The sequence below is a fragment of the Sorex fumeus genome, unplaced genomic scaffold (genome assembly GCF_029834395.1).
Source record: "Sorex fumeus unplaced genomic scaffold, SorFum_2.1 ptg000086l, whole genome shotgun sequence".
In the NCBI taxonomy this organism is placed as follows: Eukaryota; Metazoa; Chordata; class Mammalia; order Eulipotyphla; family Soricidae; genus Sorex; species Sorex fumeus.
This window is the reverse complement of record NW_026606143.1, coordinates 31973652-31993208: the sequence shown is the minus strand read 5'-3', so window position 1 is coordinate 31993208 and position 19557 is coordinate 31973652. Positions and strand designations below refer to the sequence as shown.

Genomic DNA, 19557 nt, shown 5'->3' with positions numbered 1-19557 from the left:
TGTTGATTTAAAAAGTTCTGTCTTTGTATTTCAGACATCAACAAGTTCAACCAGGGCTATCATATGAATATTGAAATAATGTTCTCAGAAACTGACCAATTTCTTCAAGCAGAAAGAACAACATTTTAATACAAATGAACAATTCACAAAAATGTAATTGTGAATGCATACATAAGCAGAACACAGAAAACAGAGAAATAAGATATTAGAACGTAAAAGTTCATTTGAAGTCCAATCAGCTCTATCTTACACAAAGTAGGTCAATGCATATCAACCAAGCTGAAAAACCTGCTGTAATATTTGCTTGCAAAATGTGTGATGCTATAGTAGTAAAGTACAATTTCCAAACGCAATTTTTGTTTGTCCATTTTAAAAAGCCTTTAAAAATACGATATGCACAAGCTTGCCCTGAGGGAAAGGAAGATGGAATACAGATTACAAAATCTACATTTTTTTTCCATACTAGCCTTTTGAAACTGGAAAAGAGCAAATTGTTGTGGAAAAACCTGAACGAACCAATTACTAAAAATTCAGTGCACTCACAACTACCTGATGGAATTTTAAAGCACCTTTCGTTTACCTTCTTACAATACGAAGTGTATGAATCATGTAGGCCTTGACCTTCAGAAACGTAAGAAAACTTCAAAGTTATAAGCCAAAACGTCATCAGATAAAGAAAAAACTTGGTATAAAATTTTCTATCGTAAGGCCACTGTATAAAGTTCTTTCATGTACAGACACTATACAATTCAGATACTTTTGTTTTTGTTTCATTACATATGCAAAACTTTCAACATATAAACGTCTGGAAATAACTCAATTTTCTCTATGAAACCATGCTCAGAGAAAAATGCAGCAACAAATAACGCCCTTTTGAGATGGTTTGCAAAAGACACTATAGTTAATACAACTTTTAGATTGAATACCACAATTTTACAACAATCGTTAAGGTTTTTAAAGTTGCAGCATTGACTACGGAAAAATTAAGTTTTCGAGAGTTAGAGCATTAGTGCTCTGATGTATATTCTAACTCCTGACAAAAAGAACTGCTCCCAAATACCCTCCCGTAGTGTCTCTTCCACCGGTAACAATTCCACATCATTTTTCTGAGGCATTGCTTTTGCTTTCCTATTGAGAGAAAACAAGAGAAAAACCAACTTCAAAAGAAGTGCCAGTTATAACAGACTGCAGTTTTCTTCACACAACAATTTTCCAAATATTTTCATGTACATAGTTTTACTCGGGCCGGAGCGATAGCATAGTGGGTTGGGCATTTGCCTTGCAAGCGGCCGACCCAGGTTTGATTCCTCCACCCCTCTCGGAGAGCCCGGCAAGCTACCAAGAGTATTCCGCCCACATGGCAAAGCCTGGCAAGCTATCCGTGACGTATTCAATACGCCAAAAACAGTAATAACTCTCATAATTGAGACGTTACTGGTGTCCGCTCGAACAAATCGATGAACAATGGGAGGGCAGTGCAGTGCATAGTTTTACTTGCACCCAAGATCCATATACAATGTGGAACATCAAAGATTAAAAGAAAAAACAGAACACATCAAAGGATATCAAGTAAGTTAGCAGAACAAGAAAAATTATACACACAGATATATATAAGGCTTTCTACATGGGGTCTTAGTAAGTTGATAAAAATGACATTCTGCTATTTAGGAAAATTCCCTGGGTGACATTCCTATCCCCCTCCCCCCACCAAAAATATCCATGACTCTTAAACCTTGGCCCCTCCGGTATGAAGCCAGATGGGACAGATGCATGACCTCATATTAGTTTCTTTATTTTTGTCATCATATGTTATATTTAACTCTAAAACTGGAGGGACTTTTCCAGCGTGGCTGATGATAGCAAAGAAAGTGATTACGGAGAGGGGCGCTTTCTTGCTTTTGGGTGGGTTACCTACAACATAAAATGATGGAAGGCTTCAAAATAGGAAAAAGAACTCAAAAATTCACAGAAACACTAAGACTATGATTAGATGGCAATGATTATGGGTTCTGTGCTGTGATACTATGCAAAATACTCAATTACCAACCACAAACTGGACATAAAGACCATGCAACTAATAAAAGAACAAAATGGTAAAATGCATGTTTTTAAGGACACTGAAAAGCTTATTAACAACCTTACCTTTAACTAGGACCTTACATTATTAAAACTGAAAGAAATGTAAAAGTTGATTTATTTTCAGCAGCTTTATTAATATGAAAACATAATTTTGAAAAAGATCATCAAATAGGTAGAAAATTCTATTTTGGCTGGTGAAATATTCAAAATACATGCATATGTATTTTTGTCAACATCATTCTTTTATAAACTGAGGCAGACTTCATAGCAACCTATTTCGTTACTTATCATATGAAGTCATATACACTGGTGTTCAAATAAACTTTATTTTTGGTTTTGGAGGCCACACCCGGTGGTGCTCAAGGGTAACTCTTGGCTCTACACTCAGGGATCATTCCTGGTGGGGTTCGGGGCTCCATACAGGTTGCCAGGAACCGAACCTGGATTGGCCGCATGCAAGGCAAACTTCCCCATCTGCTGCGCTATCCCTCTTCTAATTCTTTGAGAGCCTATTTTAAGCAGAATGCTGAATTAGAGAAATGCGCTACCACCTCACTCGGACCTGTGTCCATCTGTTCCCCGAAGGCGCACTCACCAAGCAATCAAGTGCCACTTTTTCCTTCTTGGACTCGGAAGACATCTTCTCCCATCACAGCCTTAATACCCAGCATTCAAGCCTCTATGATCTGCACAACTGTCTCTATTCAGCCCACAGTGTCCTGCCAAACATGGGTCTGTGGCTGCAGTCCTTTTAGGGTTGTTCTCCATGACTCAGCTTATAACCTCCATCTTCCATGAGTTAGAAATCAAAGTACTCTTACATGACTGAGACCTAAACCCGAAAGCTCTGTAACTTTTCCCATAGTGATTCAATAAAGAAATAAACTATAAAAAAAAAAGAAGAAATCAAAGTACTTAGCAGACAGTACCTGGCTATTCTTCCCTTGTCCCCTCTCTTGGGAATCACCAACTATGAAATTAATCTCAGCATGGGGCTGTGGAGCTGGGGATGTGGCTCCAGGAGAGGAGAGTACTTGAGTTGCACTTGTGAGGTCTTAGGTTCAATCCCTGATGGCCCCCTCAGGGTATGATCCTTACAGCTATTTTTTAAATGGGGTTATGTAGGAAAGATCTAACCCAGCAGGTCTGGTTGATAGGTTGATAGCTGTCCTTAAAATAAGGCCTGCTCACAAGGCTGATGTCTGGCTGACATCTGGGAACCACAAATTTGAAAATGTTCCCACTATCAACAAAAAGTGTGCTTTTTGCTTGGCCCCCTTTCCCAGATGTTGTCACAGTCATGGCTGGTGTGTCAATCCCATCCTGCATGGCTCACAGGAAGAGGAAGCTTGTAAACTGGCATGGGGATCCAGAATGTGCCTTGGGCACCAATTTCTTTGCTGATGGCACTGCATAGCCTCTGCTGTGACCCGCCAAGAGCCCTGAGAGCCATCACATGCTGATTTCTCAGTCTTCTGAGAGAGCCATCAAATGCAGCATTTTCTGGAGGACCCTTCCAGCAATGGCTGATGTTCACCAACTTTTAGGAACAATAGTTGAATGCGTCTGAGTACGTGTGTCTCAAATCCATATGATTAGATTTGATTTCCTTCAACAAGCACCTTCTACAAACTATATGAAAGGTAATCAGGGAGAGTAATATGGAGACTAATAAAATGGTGATTATGTCCTTGGTGAAATAAAAAATACAAATAGCAACAGACATCCAATGAAGCTAGAACTAAAGAGGGAAATTTCATAGATCTTTACAGTGGATCTTGAAAGGAAAAAAGAATGCCAACCAGGGGACTTTTTACAGCCAAGAAAACATTAGGAATAAAGGCACAAATACATAAAAACATGTTTTGCTTCAAAAAAGCAGACAGTCCGTGGGGGAAATGTGTGTAGCTGGATCTGGTCAACAAGTCTGGTCTCTTTTCATAAGCAACAGAATCCTTTGGAGGTGTCTGGTCAGCAGTATGCTTGAATCTGTATTGAAAGGCAACAACTGCCAGCAGTCAAGAGACAAAGCACAATAGATGCACGAAAACCTATGAAAGGCTCCCCAAGCCCTCACACCAGAGCCAGAAATGCATAAGCATCAGTATGCATCAGTATGGAATAATCACAGTTTTCTGTATCAGTGGGGAAATGACAAATGGCTCAATAAACAGTGTTAGAAAAACTGATTATCTATTGGGGAAAAACTAGGTTCTGGGGGCCCGGGAGATAGATGGCTCAAAGAGTTAGAGCAAATGCAGGAGCCCCAGGTTTTCCTGTCACCACAGGGACCCCCAAGTACTGCTGAGAGTGACCCTCAGGCACTGCCAGGTACGGCCCAAAGTCAAAAAATATTAAGTTAGATCCTGTCTTCATATTGTATCATAAAAATAAATTGAATATTTATGTTAAAAACTTAACCATGAAACAACTTTAAATGGTTTAAAGGAAGGAACTTTTATAGGCTGATGCAGAACAAGAAATCTAGAACCAGGGTAGGACACAGTTGATAGAACCATGAACAAGTTCTATAATGATTTCTTGTTCTGTTAATGCCATTAATAATCAAAGAAAGGTAAATGAGACTATAATCTGTTATCAGACTGACAACGGGTAATAGGATTGGCAATGTGGAACAGTAGCGTGGCTGTGTGTGTAGGCCCTTTTGTGTGTATGTCTGGTGAGTGTTAGTGAATAAATGGAGCCCTATGGCAAAGCACCAAAATGTCAAGGTGCCCAGCGAAGTTACCAAAAATAATGAAAAACAGTAGCTATCTACAAGTGGGCAAGAGACGTGATTAAGACTTTCAAGAAGCTGAGTAGTACAGACAGTATAGAGGGAAGTCCATTCTATATCTTCAAATTCTCAGTTTTAATTTCTCAAAATGAACATGCCTTCACAATTGATTCAGGCTGGTTCCCCACATTCCATTTTGCACAATATCCACCTACTTATCCTGAATCTTTGTGATTTGTACTGTCTGGAAACCTTTTCAAGAGGCAATTGGGACTACTTTGTCTGTGCCAAAAAAAAAAAAAAAGAACTAAGCCTGGTAGCTAGTTTCTGAAAGTCCGATGGTTTCCATTTCTCTGCCTTTGTTTAATCAAATTGAAGGAGCATAAAATTAAGCTGTCGGTGATATAACATTCAAAATATTTTTGATGATGGGTCACTAATAGATTTTTCTTGCCTAAAATTCAGTTGAATCCAAAGGACAAAATGGCATTGCTATAATAAAAGTCCTTTCAGTACCATCTATGTAACAAAAAATAATGCTTTTCAGAGCTTAATATCTATAGAAAGAAAAAATAGAATGGATATTAAGACACTGAGTTTTCTAACTAGCATCAAGTACTAGTTATCTATAAATACATTACCCAACTGAAAAGAAATATATTTTCAATAAAAATAAAATGTATTTATTTATTAAAAAACGATTAAAATTGTTTAATCAACACTTAACACTATATTAAAGTTATGCTATTTTGATTAACTCAAATGCTAACTCAACTTAGAGGAAATATTTAACATCTAATTTTCCCAGAAACCTACTAAAATGGTATGTTAAATTTGATTTGGGGATCAATGAAAGACTTTCAAGGAAGTCTAAAAGGGAAACAATATAAAATACAAATTCAGGGCACAAAAGCAACTGATATAATTTACAAGGTCTGTTAAAAGAATTTGGTTGCATATTTTTAAACAATGGATGTCAATGATCAAATTTCTGTGGTGTGCAGGCTTCACTGAAGAGATTTAAAAGAATGATGTAACAGTTTTACTTAAGATTCCCAGGACTTATAGTAATGCCACAAATTATATCTTTAAACTTAGGGCAAAAAATATTAGGAAACAACCTAAAAATGTGTAAGGCGGTAAGATAAATATTCAAAATCATAGGGTATGTAAGCACAACAAATTCGAAATAATGTGAAATATTATGCAGCCAATAAAAATGAATGGACTGAATGAAGTAATGGATGAATGATGGCAATTAGAGTCTTGGAATGGGTGAAATTAGAACTACAATTGGTAGGACAAGTTTCAAGCTCAGCTAGCCACCTGCAAACAGTCTTGAGGAGGAACCAGTGGTCTGGGGAGAATATATATATATATATATATATATATATATATATATATATATATATAAATTTTTGCAGTGCCGGGGATCAAAAAATTTTTTCATTTGAACAATATTACTGAAATATACTTCAGATTCACATTTCATTTACGGTGTATAATTTATCCAACAATATATCCACAGACTTGTGCAACCATCAGTTACCACAATCAGATTTAGAATATTTTTCTCACCCTATAAACAAAGACTCTGCCCAGTGGGCAGTAATAACCACTCCCAATTTTCCCAACCTCTCAGGCCCTGACAACTACAATGTTCTTTCAGTTACTGGTATGGCCTATTCTGAACATTCCATATAGATAAAAATCAGAAGTTTTTGTGACTGGTCTCTGTTACTTAGTGCCATGCATCTATGGGTCACCAGGCATGTGGAAGTTTGATTTTGAGTATTTTTTGAGGGATGGGGGTTGGATCACACCAGTAATGCTCCGGGGCTACTTAGGAAACCATGGGTAGCGCTGGAATTGGGGTCAGTTACGTGCAAGTCGAGTGCCTTAGCCAAGGGTAAGAAATTACTGTACTATCTGTATAGAGCTTGACCTGATATTATCTCTCCAGTTCCTTGAAGACTTTGTTTGAAGGGGCCAGGATTGAAACAAGGGCCTCCACACATACAAAGCAAGTGTGATATACTAAGCCACATCTCTGGCTCCGAAGTCTGACTTTGAATAAACTCTGAGGTACCTTGGCAATACTTAGGCAAGATCTTGTCTCCAGATAACTGCAGTTCGAGAGCTCCAGAGGGTTACAGTTGGAGACATGAACAGAAGTGAGAAGGGAAACCCTGTGAAGGGGTGAGGGAAATCAAGGAAGGCGGGAGGAATATGGGAGAAATAAAAAAGAAAAAGCTAGAGGGTGCTGAAATGTTTTTAAGGGTGCCTGGGAAACAAGAATGCACTAAGACAGAGAAGTCTGAAAAGGCAGTCTAGTGGAGGCTCTGGGTCACCAGTGTTTGCAGATGACAATGCCCCCCAAGAACACGTCTTTTGCACCCCAGTACACTGGATGCAGCTCTAGAAACACAGCAGGTAGGTACTGGGCTGTTCCCTGTTGCCTCCCGTTGGTGAGCTCAACCCCACACGCCATGAGTCCCGCTGTTCTCTCCGTCCTACCAGGGGCGGAGCTCTGACAGGTCCCAGGTTGATGGGTAGGGGAGAACCATGCCCAGGACCCTCCTAATCACGCACACAACAGTGAGCAGGATTTTTCAGGGGCAATGTGCCCAGCAGCAGCTTCGGGAATCCTTCCGCAATTCCTGGCGAGACCCTCATACATCTCTGCCAACTTTCTTGTGCAGGACAGTTGGCTACAAAGGAGCCCCTTCCAGGTGACAGCAGACATCCCTCTCACCCGACCTTTCCAGCAGAAGCAGAGAGCTCAAGAGGAAAGCGCACAGTAAAAAGGAATTGGGGTGCCAGAAAGGGATTATCATGCCATAGGCAGGACTAATGGGGAGGAAGAATTCCAGTTCTGAGCTTCTCTAATACTGCTTTGAAATCTTACTGTTTTGTAGAGAGCTGTGGAGCTAGTCCATTTGGGGGCAAAACACAACAGTTTCTGGGTAAGTGGACAAGCAGTACTGTGTCAGGGGCAGAGCGAGCACCTCCCCGTGCTCCCCTCTGGCTGTCTGTACCGGCCACAGGAAATGCATCCCTTGGTACCCACACACAAGAGAATCACCAGACCTGCGAGCCCCAGCTCATCAGTGCAGACATTTCAATATGGCAAGAGAATGAAAGATCCAAACAACATCAACAGAAGTCTCCCTGGGGTGGATTGGACTCTGAGGCTCGAGACACCTCAATTAATCAAAAATCCTTAATCTAAGGTAAAGGTAAAGGTAAAGGCCCTCCCGTTGATCGTCGATTTGCTCGAGCGGGCCCAGTAACGTCTCCATTGGAGACTTTGTTGTTACTGTGTCTGGCATATCCAATACTCTTGGTAGCTTGCCGGGCTCTCCGAGAGGGGCGGAGGAATCGAACTCGGGTCGGCCATGTTGGCCGCTTGTAAGGCGAACGCCCTACCCGCTGTGCTATCGCTCAAGTTATGGAGAAATTTTAACTAACAGTGGGTAGGGCATTTGCCTTGCACATGGCTGACTCAGGTTTGATGATCCCTGGCATCCCAAGCACCAATAGGAGTGATTCCTGAGTGCAGAGCCAGGAGTAACCCCTGAGCACGGCTGGGCGTGACCCAAAAAACAAACAAAAATAAAATAAAATAAAAAAGAAGTACCTTCTAGTAATGATAGTTGCACAGCACTGTGAAGAAAAACCATCCACCTGAAGTATATTCCTATACATGTTACATTGGCAAATTTTGTGTTAGCTGTATTTTATCACAATTATAACCATGTGACTATATGAAGAGTTCATGGATTTTGCAATTTGCTTCCTTTTTTAATAGTTTGTACTTAAGACAATTCACTATACAAGGCTAAATTTTGTTGATGAAAAGTCCACTTGAATTTCCATTTCAAATGAACCCATACAACAGAAATTCTAGAGCAAAAAGTTCTTGTATGGGTTTGATACCCGGCACCACACACAAAAATTGTCAGACTTCTGGCATATTCAGTGTAAACGAGGATTAATAACTAAAATCATCTTAAGATGGCAAAGTATTAAAAATTGTTAATGACATTTTCTATAATTATAATACAATGATAACATTTTTAAATGTGGGTTGTTTCTTAAGTTAAAATTAAAGGGTTCAATCCTCTACATCCCACACAAAAAAAATTAAACCCCAATTTATTTAAGCAGAACCCATCTGAAAATTCAAAAATCACTTAACTTTTTAAATGATCAGAATCAAACTAACCTTTTTATTCCTCAGTAATCTCTGTCTGAATTTATTAGTCATAAATCCCCTTGGACCAGCGAACCGTAAGCGCTGATATTTAGCCTGAATGTACAGACTCTTCTGCACTAGGTTTGATTTAAAATAGGGCTGGAACCTGCCACCTCTAAAGTTGGTCTGTAAAGGAAAAAGTAAATGTTAAAACTATACCCTCCAAAACTACTGCATAAGAAACGGAAAAGGAAATGGGAAAATATCTAGTATTTGGAGCTGCCCTGGATTCTAGACACTATAGCTATTCAAAGGGAAGAGATTAACGTTGACACCAGAGTACAGTTTCTTTAAATTAACTTTGTAGCTTATTTCATATCATCAGAAATTTTTATAGGGGCCAGAGAGATAGTACAGTGAGAGTAGGGCACTGGCCTGGCATGCAGCTGACCTGGGTTCAATTCCTGGCATGTTTATTATTTCCCCAAGCACCACCAGGAGAAATTCCTGAGTGCAGAGCCAGAAGTAACTCCTGAGCATTGCTGGGTATGGCCCCAAATAAAAAACAAACACAACTGTTTCTAGAGGCTTCCCAGCAGTGCTGGAGCAGTCAAGCAACATGGCAGCGACAGGGATCAAACAAGGTCTCAGCATGCAAAGCACACATTTCACTCCTCTGGACTTTCTCTCTGGCTCTCTAATAGTAGTTTCAAGAACACAAGACAAAAAAATTTAACTGTTAAATAAGAATCTTTAAAATCTTAACATTGTCTTGCTAATAATAAAACATGACTTTCAAAACTTCGAATGGGCTACAATTATCCTTCTGAGTCATAGTAAAGTACATTAAATCCCATAATGTCAAATTCCAGGGGGAAGACATCAAGTATCAGCTTCTGTTTCAAATTCAAATATTAGGGCCAGACAGAAAGAACAAGGGTGAAAGCACGGATCACCTGTGGTTTGCTTTGTGGCACCTCATACGGTCCTCCGAGCCCTGCCAGGAGTGACCTCTGAGTGCAGAACCATGAGTTAGTAAGCCCTGGCACCACAGGGTGTGGGCCCCCCCCAAAAAAACAGAAGAATGAAAACCTTGGTTAAGTGCAATAGTTCAAAGTGCCAAAGGAAAAGAAAGGGGGGGGGGAGGCGTGAGAGTGATAGTACAGCAGGTAGGGTGTTTGCCTTCCATGAGGCCAATCCACGTTCAATCCCCGGCATCCCAGATGGTCCTCCAAGCACAGACAGGAGTAATTCCTGAGTGCAGAGTCAGGAGTAACCCCTGAGCATCGCTGGATGTGACCCAAAAAGCAAAAAAAAAAAAAGGGTTGGAGAGGACTCCTTAGGTACATGAAACCATGAGTTCATTGCTGGCATCATTATATCCACTCCTAGACTGCTGGATGTGGACCCAGGGGCCCTCGGCACCACTGAGTCTTGCTAGAGAAGTCCCAGGACTCAAGCAGTAAGCATCACTGGGAAAGCCTTCTCCACTGAAAAAAAGTCAAAAACTCTCTCAAACTTATTCCTGTCAGTACCTTTGAGCCAATTTCGAAAAAAAGACTAGTAAAGACCACAAAAACCCCCCTTATTACAAATATTTTATGATAAAGAGCTAGGGGCGGGGCTGGAGCCATTGCACAGCAGTAGGGCGTTTGTTTGCCTTGCACGCGGCCAACCCGGGTCTGATTCCCAGCATCCAATATGGTCCCCTGAGCACCACCAGGAGTAATTCCTGAGTGCAGAATCAGGAGTATGTCCTGTGTATCGCCAGATGTGACCCAAAAAGCAAAAAAAAAAAAGATAAAGAGCTATACTATTTTTTAAAGAGCATTTCCTAACCTGCACACTGTCAAATACTAAAATAAACACCAGAGGACAATATCTGTGTTTCCCACTTAGAAGCTATACAAATGGTGCATTGCAACATAATCATAAAAATCAATACTTAGACTCCTCTTTGCACAACTATTTCACAAATGACATCATGACTCATAAAGCAGAATACATTTGTAAACAAGTGTTTAGTCAGTACTATTTTGAAATTATGTTAAAACTGCAAAAAAATTTAAATAAAACAGAATTAGAATACATTAGAGCTAATACAGGTATTTAAATTGTCCATTTTTATGTATTTAATAAGGTGATATACTCTCTGGCCATGGATTAATAAAATTCAGATAAGAAGTAAACACTAATGAAAGAGAATCCTTTCTTAGAACAATTTACTATGAAGAATTGTGGGATGGAGGAGACAGCCAACCGGCTGGAGCACATGCCCTGCAAGCAAAGGTCCTAGAACCACAGGGTCCCCTGCACACTACCAGGCCAAGTGTCAGCGTGAGTAGTCCCTGGATTCCTGGGGCACTTCTTGGGAGGATGTAATCTCATAAAAAACAACTGTCAACTTCTAGACAGTATCTCAGAATACAGCTTTAAATGCTTAATAGAGGAAATATTATGGCATATATTTTGAAAAAGATATGACTGATACTTTCCTTTAAGGAAAAATGGTGATAGGAAAACGACCTGTAACAATCTTAGAAAATTACTACCATCAACTACCTCTGACCAATGAGAAGAGCAGCACAGATGTCAGTATCACCTAAACATGAAAGCTTATCTACACTGTCAGATAGCACATTTTCTCTCTTAACTTTTTTCATTTTTGTTTGGGGGCAACACCTGGCAGTGCTCAGGGGTAACTCCTGATTTGGTGCTCAGGAATCACTCCTGGTGGGCTCAGAGAACCACATGGGATGCCAGGGATCAAACCTGGGTTAGCTAGGGTAAGTGCAGGGTAAGTGCTTGCAAGACAAGCGCCTAACCTGCTGCTGTACAATCTCCCTGGCCCCAGATAGCACATTTTCAGTTGACTATGTGTCCCGCTAGTAAACTATGTTTATCGATTCTATGACCATAGCTATTTTGAAAACCTCATTCTCAATGACTTTAGGTAGACGAACCACCAGCTAAAAATGCAATCTATGTAAAAGCATGCCACTTTCAGTGGGAAAAAAATCTTTCCACATCTCCAGATTCTGACTGTCAAGGAGCCAGGTATTAACAGAAGTGAACTGTTGTTAAAGTTTATGGTTTCAGGATACGTTTTATTACCTATCTGAGCATACTACCTTCCTCCTAATGAGCTAATGATTCTAATTTCACTCTGCTCAGTACACACACACACACACACACACACACACACACACACACACACACTATTCTTTCAGGGGTGAGGGAGTCATGACTAATCTTCATTTTACATGTTTGGAAAATGAGGTATTCTGGATAATCAAATATGCTGAACAGTTAGAACCATCACAGCAGACATAGCTGTACAAGTAATCAGATCATAGCAAAATATGCTTACTAATGCATGCAGCAGCTGAATCTTTCTCTGGTGAGCCAAAGGCAGCTGAGAGTTGTGTCTTTAGCCATACTTTGTCAACTTGTGAGTTCTGTAAAGAGCTCTACAGCTCTGCACTTTAGAGAGGTAAATGGAAGGAGGCTCTGGGACCTCATCTGCTTCCCCATGTGCATCTGTTTTAAATATTTGCACTTCTAGGTAACTTCAAAAAGTGCTCCACTGAAGAAACTATTGGGAAAGTCCCGAGGAAACATATCATATCTAAACTGATTACCGGCAACGGTAAACATTCAGAAACACTAGCTTATGGCTACTGCTCAAAATATCACAAAAGCATTTTAACTTCCTAGTGCTTAGCACAGTACATTCAAGGCATAAACTAAAAAAGCTGGAATTGAGTGAAAAATAACACACAATACCTTGGGAGGTTTCTTTGCACCTGGTCTATTTTTATTCTTTTCCTTGTCTTCAAATGATTTGTAAGCAGCAGCGTCACTCTCCTGAGCAACATTCTGTATGAAAAACAAATTATTAGTACGGGTTAATAATTCCCAAGTTTATCTTTCCATTTGAAAATTAAACCTCCCTTAAATGTTTAGGACTAATAATAAAAGCATATAGGTCAGTAAGAGAAACATACATGTATCTTCCTTCATATAAACCGTGTTAGCTTGTGAGGTTTTTTTTGTGATAAAGAAAGATAAGAAAAAGATCTGTTCCTGCATAACACGGTGGGTGAAACTTAAAAAATGGGCCATAAACTCAATGCCTCTTTTGCAAACCACAGCACCCAAAAGGAGAGAGAGAACAAAGGGGAATGCCCTGCCACAGAAGCAGGGTGGGATGGGGGGGTGGGGGTGTGAGAGGGATGCTGGGATCATTGGTGGTGGGAAGTGGGCACTGATGGAGGGATGGGTACTCGATCATTGTATAACTGAAACCCAAGCACAAAAATTTGTAAGTCTAAGACTGTACCTCATGGTGTTTCACTAATAAAAAAATTAAAAAATAAAATAAAATGAAACCCAATCATGAATAGCTTTGTAATGGTCGATCTCATAATGATGCAACAATTTTTTTAAATAATAAAATATATACATCTATAAAAATGGGCCATAAATCTACCACTTATTCTTGTATCCGGAAGACAAATCTGTTACTAACAGGAGTTATTAAATAATTCCATTTCCAAGATAAAAACAAATTCTTATCATTGTATGAAGTAGTTTTCTCTGACTGAGGTAACTGATCTGAGGAGATCCCCTGCCATAAGATTATGAGACTAACTAGCCATTTAAGACTAACTACAAAAACCTGAATCCTTTGATGGGAACAGGAAAAAAAGGGACCCCTTCTAAAGATAGTTTCTTTTCCCAGAATCAATACTGATACAACCTTTTAACAACTCCATTTACTATGGAGTCTGTATGTCTCACAAACCTTTCTCTTCCCCACCTTTATCTCTCATCCCAATTTAAAAAGAGTTGTGACCTTTCAAAATCCCATTCCATTACTGTCATCTTAGATTTATACTAAGTCTATAAAACTGAATGAGTGCATAGCAAACATGTAATGGGATGAGACTCTCCGGGACCTTGCAGGTGTTTTGCATGAAAAGGAATACGAATTGTTGGGGGGTAGAAGAAAAACAAGGTCACAGAGTTCTTGACTAGCTCCCAATATCCTGACCAGCTGGTATCCAAGCCCCTATGCCATCTCTCCCTTTGGGTGAATATGGGTTAGACCCAGTGATTTGTTCCTTAAAAATTATGGCAGATGTGATGGGACGCCACTTCTGAGATGAAGTCACAAACAGGGTCTGACTTCCACCTTTCTAGATGCCACTTGCTTGCTCTGACAAAAGCCAGCCACCACCCTGTGAACTGCCCCATGAAAAAGTATTCTTTAGAAACAGTAGATTTGGGGTTATCTCAGGGTGTAAACAGGAAATGACTAAACAGGCATGACATGAAGGTTCTTTTTAGGATCGTGAAAATGCATAAAACTGAATTATGGTGACACTGTATATCCTGGTATGTTTACGCATTATCCTTAAGTTGTGTACCCAAAACATAAAAATATTAGGGCATGTAAACTACATTAATGAAGTTGTTCCCTCAAAATTTTAAGAAATCTAGAACTGTAATAAATATGAAAACCTGGTAAAACCAATTCGTCTGCCGTAACTGTCCAGAGTATTATATAATGCATGCTTAATGAACAGCTAAAAACATGATGAAAAATTCTAGCACTCCCTGTTCATACAAACATGTGAGAATGGAATGTATAAAGATGAAAAATTTAGAACTTCAGTTTTACCACTTCAGATTTCTGAATAAATTTTCTAAAACTTGGCTTTATATAATGTGTAGGCTTTTGGGCCTCAGCATCATCTCGAGTATTCAACGGTGAAAAATTGAAATGCTGACCATTCCTAATAAAATGAGAGAAAATAAGGATCTTGGATTAGTTTACCTTAATCTAACCAATGACAAATCAAAATAATACCTGAAGTATTCAAGAATTAATATTAAAGTAGTACAGCAGTGAAAAGCAAAAGCAAAGACAAAACCCTATGTAATGACCTTTCACAACTAAAATTACAAATGGTAGTAACCAGGGCTTCCACACTCGTTTAAGTTGGGAAAGGGAGAGAACCAGTGTTCCCTGAACTGGGGCTCTCCATCTGGGGCCCAGATGACAGGCATCCCAGAAGCAGTCCCCTGGAAGCATCTGAAGAAGGGCAGGTGATGGCTGCTCTCGAGCCCCTGGTAGTGCTGAGTCCCAGGCCAACAAATTCTTACTAGTGAAAACACCAAGGACCGAGACCTATGAACAGCCCACGGCTGTCGCTGGCAGACTGCTGGAACATGGGACACTTCCGCTACTGCTGTCACAAGGCCTGGAGGCCTCTGATTCTAGAAACTCTTGTCGACAGCTGTTGGAAGTCCTCTCCTTGCCCACAGCGCTCTGCAACACTCTTCAGATCCCGCTTGTTTGGAAGTGAACCAATCCTTCCACAAGTTTTCCACTGACACTGGATTAAACCCATGTTACTCAACATGACCCCCAGACCCTCATGTTCTGGCCCTTGATGCCCCATGGGCTGCGTCAGTCCAATCTCCCCAACATGTACACTGAGCTTCTGGAACACGTAGCTCTGTGCAGTTTCTGGCACACACCCCAGGGACATGCCCAGATGCCCATCACCAGATGACTGGATAAAGAAACGGTGATATATGCGCTCAATGGAATACTCCTCAATTATTTAAAACAGATGGAATGTGGAGGACCAGGGAAGATGTTTCAGTGGTATAGTGTATGCATTACATGTGTGAGGTCCTCGTTTCTATGCATAGCCAACATCCCCTGGCCACATAGATCGAACTTGAGGAGATTCTACTTAGAAAAATAAGGCAGAAATTGAAAGATTAGTTTACTAGCACTAGATGGTTTCTCGCATTCAAATTAACAAATCACAACAAAAATAACTTAAAAGATAGTAAAATATATGATGGCTCCTAGAGGCTGAGAACTGAGGGCAAAGAGGGATTTATCTGATAGTGGGAAAAGCAGTAGAATTTTGATGGCAGTGAAGCTTGTACACATGTTGAGGTGTTAAATTGTACCCCTAAAATTTACATCGTAGTGTGAACCCATGACAAATCAACATACCTTTAATTAATTTGCTTTCATAGTTGGAAGTTTTGTGATTTACAATACTGTTAATGATGGTTCCACACCCATCCAGTGTCCCCACCTTCTGCCCCCAAGTCCCCATTGCCCCTCCTTACCAACTCCCACTCCAAACTTAGTTCTGTGGATCAATTCTCCCCTTATGTTTGCCTCTGGACTTTGTTGCTACCTTGTTGTGCATCTTTAAGTCCCACATATAAGAGAGATCATTGTGTATCCATCCGTGTTCTTCTAATCAACTTCAATCAGCACAATAACCTCTAGTTTCATACATGTCATGGCAAACTGACTTTGTTCTTTCTTAGAGTTGCACAGTATTCCACTGAATATACATTTAATTTGAAAAAAATTGCCGAGGACGAGAGGGAGAGTACAAGGAACTAGAGTACGTCATGCCTGGTATCACAGGGTCCCGAGTTCAATCCCCAGCAATGCATGGTCTCCTGAGCACCACCATGTGTGGCCCTGATGTTCTGCAGCATTACTGGGGAGGCCCCTCAAAAAATAGAACACCCTATATTCTCGTGTTTATATTTTATTCTATTTTTCCAAATGTTTCTCATTAGCATGTACTACCACTTCTATAAAAAAGAGCCTTACAAAAATCATCATAAGTATGATGGGACTGTTTCTAGTGGAAGAATACATAGTTTGCAAGCATGAGGTCCTGGTTTTCACTACTGGCATCACAAAATAATTTTTTAATTAAAACGTTTCCTTTCAGGGCTAGAGAGATAGCTCAGCAGACTGAGTACCTGCTTAGCATGCAAGAGGCCTGGGTCAGAACTCTGACACCCCTAAAATCTGGCACCCCTGAAAGTACATGGTCCTAGAAGCTCTGCTGGGAGTGGCCTATGAGCACATTTCGATGAGGCCCCCAAACTGAAATTAACTAATTCCTCTTTTGTGAATATACCCGAAAAAGGAGTAGTATAGAAAATAGATGAAGAAATTAAATTACTCAATAATTAAAAGACAAGAGCAAAAATTACAAAATGGACAGAGGATTTGAATAGCATTTCTCCAAAGACACACAAAGCACAAAAAGGATGTTCAACATCTTTAGTCATGAGGAAAATGCAGACCAAGAATATAGTGGTATACCCTAATACCCACCAGGACAGCTATAATCAAACAAACATCACCACAATATTCATCTTAGCATTTTCCACAATAAACAAAAGATGAAAACAAAGTAGACATCCATCAATAGAAAAATGGATGTGGTTTATCCTTATAATGGAATATTCAGTTATTAAAAGGAATAAATGTTTCGTTTTTGTTTTCATTATTTTGGGGCCACACCCAGCTGTGCTCAGGGTTTACTCTTGGCTCTACACTCAGAAATCACTCCTGGTGAGTTCAGGGGACCATATGGGGTGCCAGGGATAGAACCTGGGGTGCCAGGAATCGAACCTGGGTCAGCCGTGTACAGGCTAAGTGCCTTTCCTGCTATACCAGAGTTCTAAGCGCATGAATAAATTTATTTTAAGAATGCAATTCTGATGCATGATATAATGTGAATTAAACCATTATGCTAAGTGAAATAAGCCAGACACAAAGAGCAAATTTTGCATGAATTAAACATATGAAATATCTAAAGTAGGTAAATTCTTTTTCTTTTTGGGTCACACCCAGCGATGCTCAGGTCACTCCTGGCTCTGCACTCAGGAATTACTCCTGGTGGTGCTGGGGGAACCATATGGGATGCCAGGGATCAAACCTGGGTCGGCCACGTGCAAGGCAAATGCCCTACCTGATGTACTATTGCTCCAGTCCCTAAAGTAGGTAAATTCTTAGAGAGAAAGAATAGATTTTTAGGGGCCGAAGGCAGGGAGATATTGGGAGTTACAATTTGTTGATACAGATGTCTGTTTGAGAGGACATAAAGATCTTGGAAACAGTGGTAACACTTGTACAACACTCTGAATATACCTAATGTCAATGAACTGTACACTTAAAATGGCAAGATCCATTATAACTATTTGGATTTGAATTGACAATGATAGCACCGTAGCACTGTCCTCCCGTTGTTCATCGATTTTCTTGAGCAGGCTCCAGTAACGTCTCCATCATGAGACTTGTAGTTACTGTTTTTGGCATATCGAATATGTCATGGGTAGCTTGCCAGGCTTTGCCGTGCGGGGGGAATACTCTTGGTAGCTTGCCGGGCTCTCTGAGAGGGGTGGAGGAATCGAACCCAGGTCGGCTGCATGCAAGGCAAATGCCCTACCCGCTACGCTATCACTCCAGCCCATTATAACTATTACGGCATAATTTTGTTTATGTTTGGGGGCCATGAGCAGTGTTCTGGGGACCATGTGGTGCTGGGGATCAAATTCAGGTTTCCTGCATGCAAAACCCTTTGAGCTATCTCTTTGCTCATGCAACCAATTTAACCCTTAGACACTTGAGTTTTAATTTGCAAATGAATTCCCAAGTCAGAGAAACTCTTTATCCCTGAACTAGTCCCTGAGATAAAATTTTGACCACTGATGTTGAAGCAATCGTGTAATTTCCAAGAAGTGTCTTAAGGAAAGATGAGAAGGTAGACCCCACATTCCATCTTGAAACAAGAGAGACACCACGGGCAGAGGACATCAGAGCAGTCAACCAAGAATCCCTGACATGTCTGCCTTTTCATCTACTCTTTTTTAATTAATTTAAGGAGAAAACATATGGTTTACTCTGGCTTTTACAGTGCATTCTTTATCCAGAAACCAGAGCACCCCATTTTAGCACACTGTGGGGGTGCTGGAGAAGAGGCATGCTGTTCCAGGGATCAAACCCAGGGCCCTCCCAGATGCAAAACATGTACTTCCTCATTTTTTTCAGTGAAGCAAGACTTTTTACTGAACAAAATTTCCTTAGAAAGAAGAGAGAAACATGTATTCAAGAGAAGACACAGGGTCCTCCAGAGTGGAAAAAAACACAAGCAAGCAAAGAGGCTCAAGGAAGAACATGGAGTTGAGAGAGCAAGCCGCAAAGATACACTTCTATCACCTGAGTCACAACCCAGTATCCAGAGTGCTTCTTTCAAAATTTAGAAGAGGGGCCGGAGCCATAGTCCAGCTGGGAAGGCACTTGTCCTGCACGCAACTGACCCAGGTTTGATCCCCGCCATCCCATATGGTCTCCCAAGCACTGCCAGGTGTTGAGTACAGAGTTGGGAATAGCCCCTGAGTACCACTGGGTGTGGCGCAATAAGAAAAAAAAAGCGAAAACGATGATGTCTCTGCCCCAGTTCAATAGAACCCCTATTCTTTTTTAATCTCAGAAAACAGTTTTAACCTTCAACAGTTTTCATGATTTGCTCTTATCTACTCTTCCCCTTTAACTGTTGCCACTTCACTGGTCCAGTTGCGACTCCTTAACCGAACAAGGATGATCCTGTTTTAGTCTTCTTTGTTCTTCACTCTCTTAAAATACTGTCCCCTCAAAAGAACTAATTTCATCACTTATTTCACTTTCCTAATTACA

General features: G+C 40.4%; 1 protein-coding gene across 1 annotated transcript in view; it reads right to left on the bottom strand.

Moving 5' to 3' along the window:
* Nucleotides 1–99: 99 nt before the first annotated feature.
* The window catches only part of BCLAF3 (BCLAF1 and THRAP3 family member 3), a 57100-nt gene continuing 37642 nt past the window's right edge, over nucleotides 100–19557 (bottom strand). Inside the window, exons 9-12 of the mRNA XM_056131072.1 lie at nucleotides 14701–14815; nucleotides 12801–12893; nucleotides 9045–9200; nucleotides 100–1128 (exon numbers count right to left, since the gene is read on the bottom strand). Coding sequence (XP_055987047.1) covers nucleotides 1099–1128; nucleotides 9045–9200; nucleotides 12801–12893; nucleotides 14701–14815 — 394 coding nt within the window. The 3' untranslated portion in view covers nucleotides 100–1098. The remainder of the gene's footprint in view (nucleotides 1129–9044; nucleotides 9201–12800; nucleotides 12894–14700; nucleotides 14816–19557) is intronic.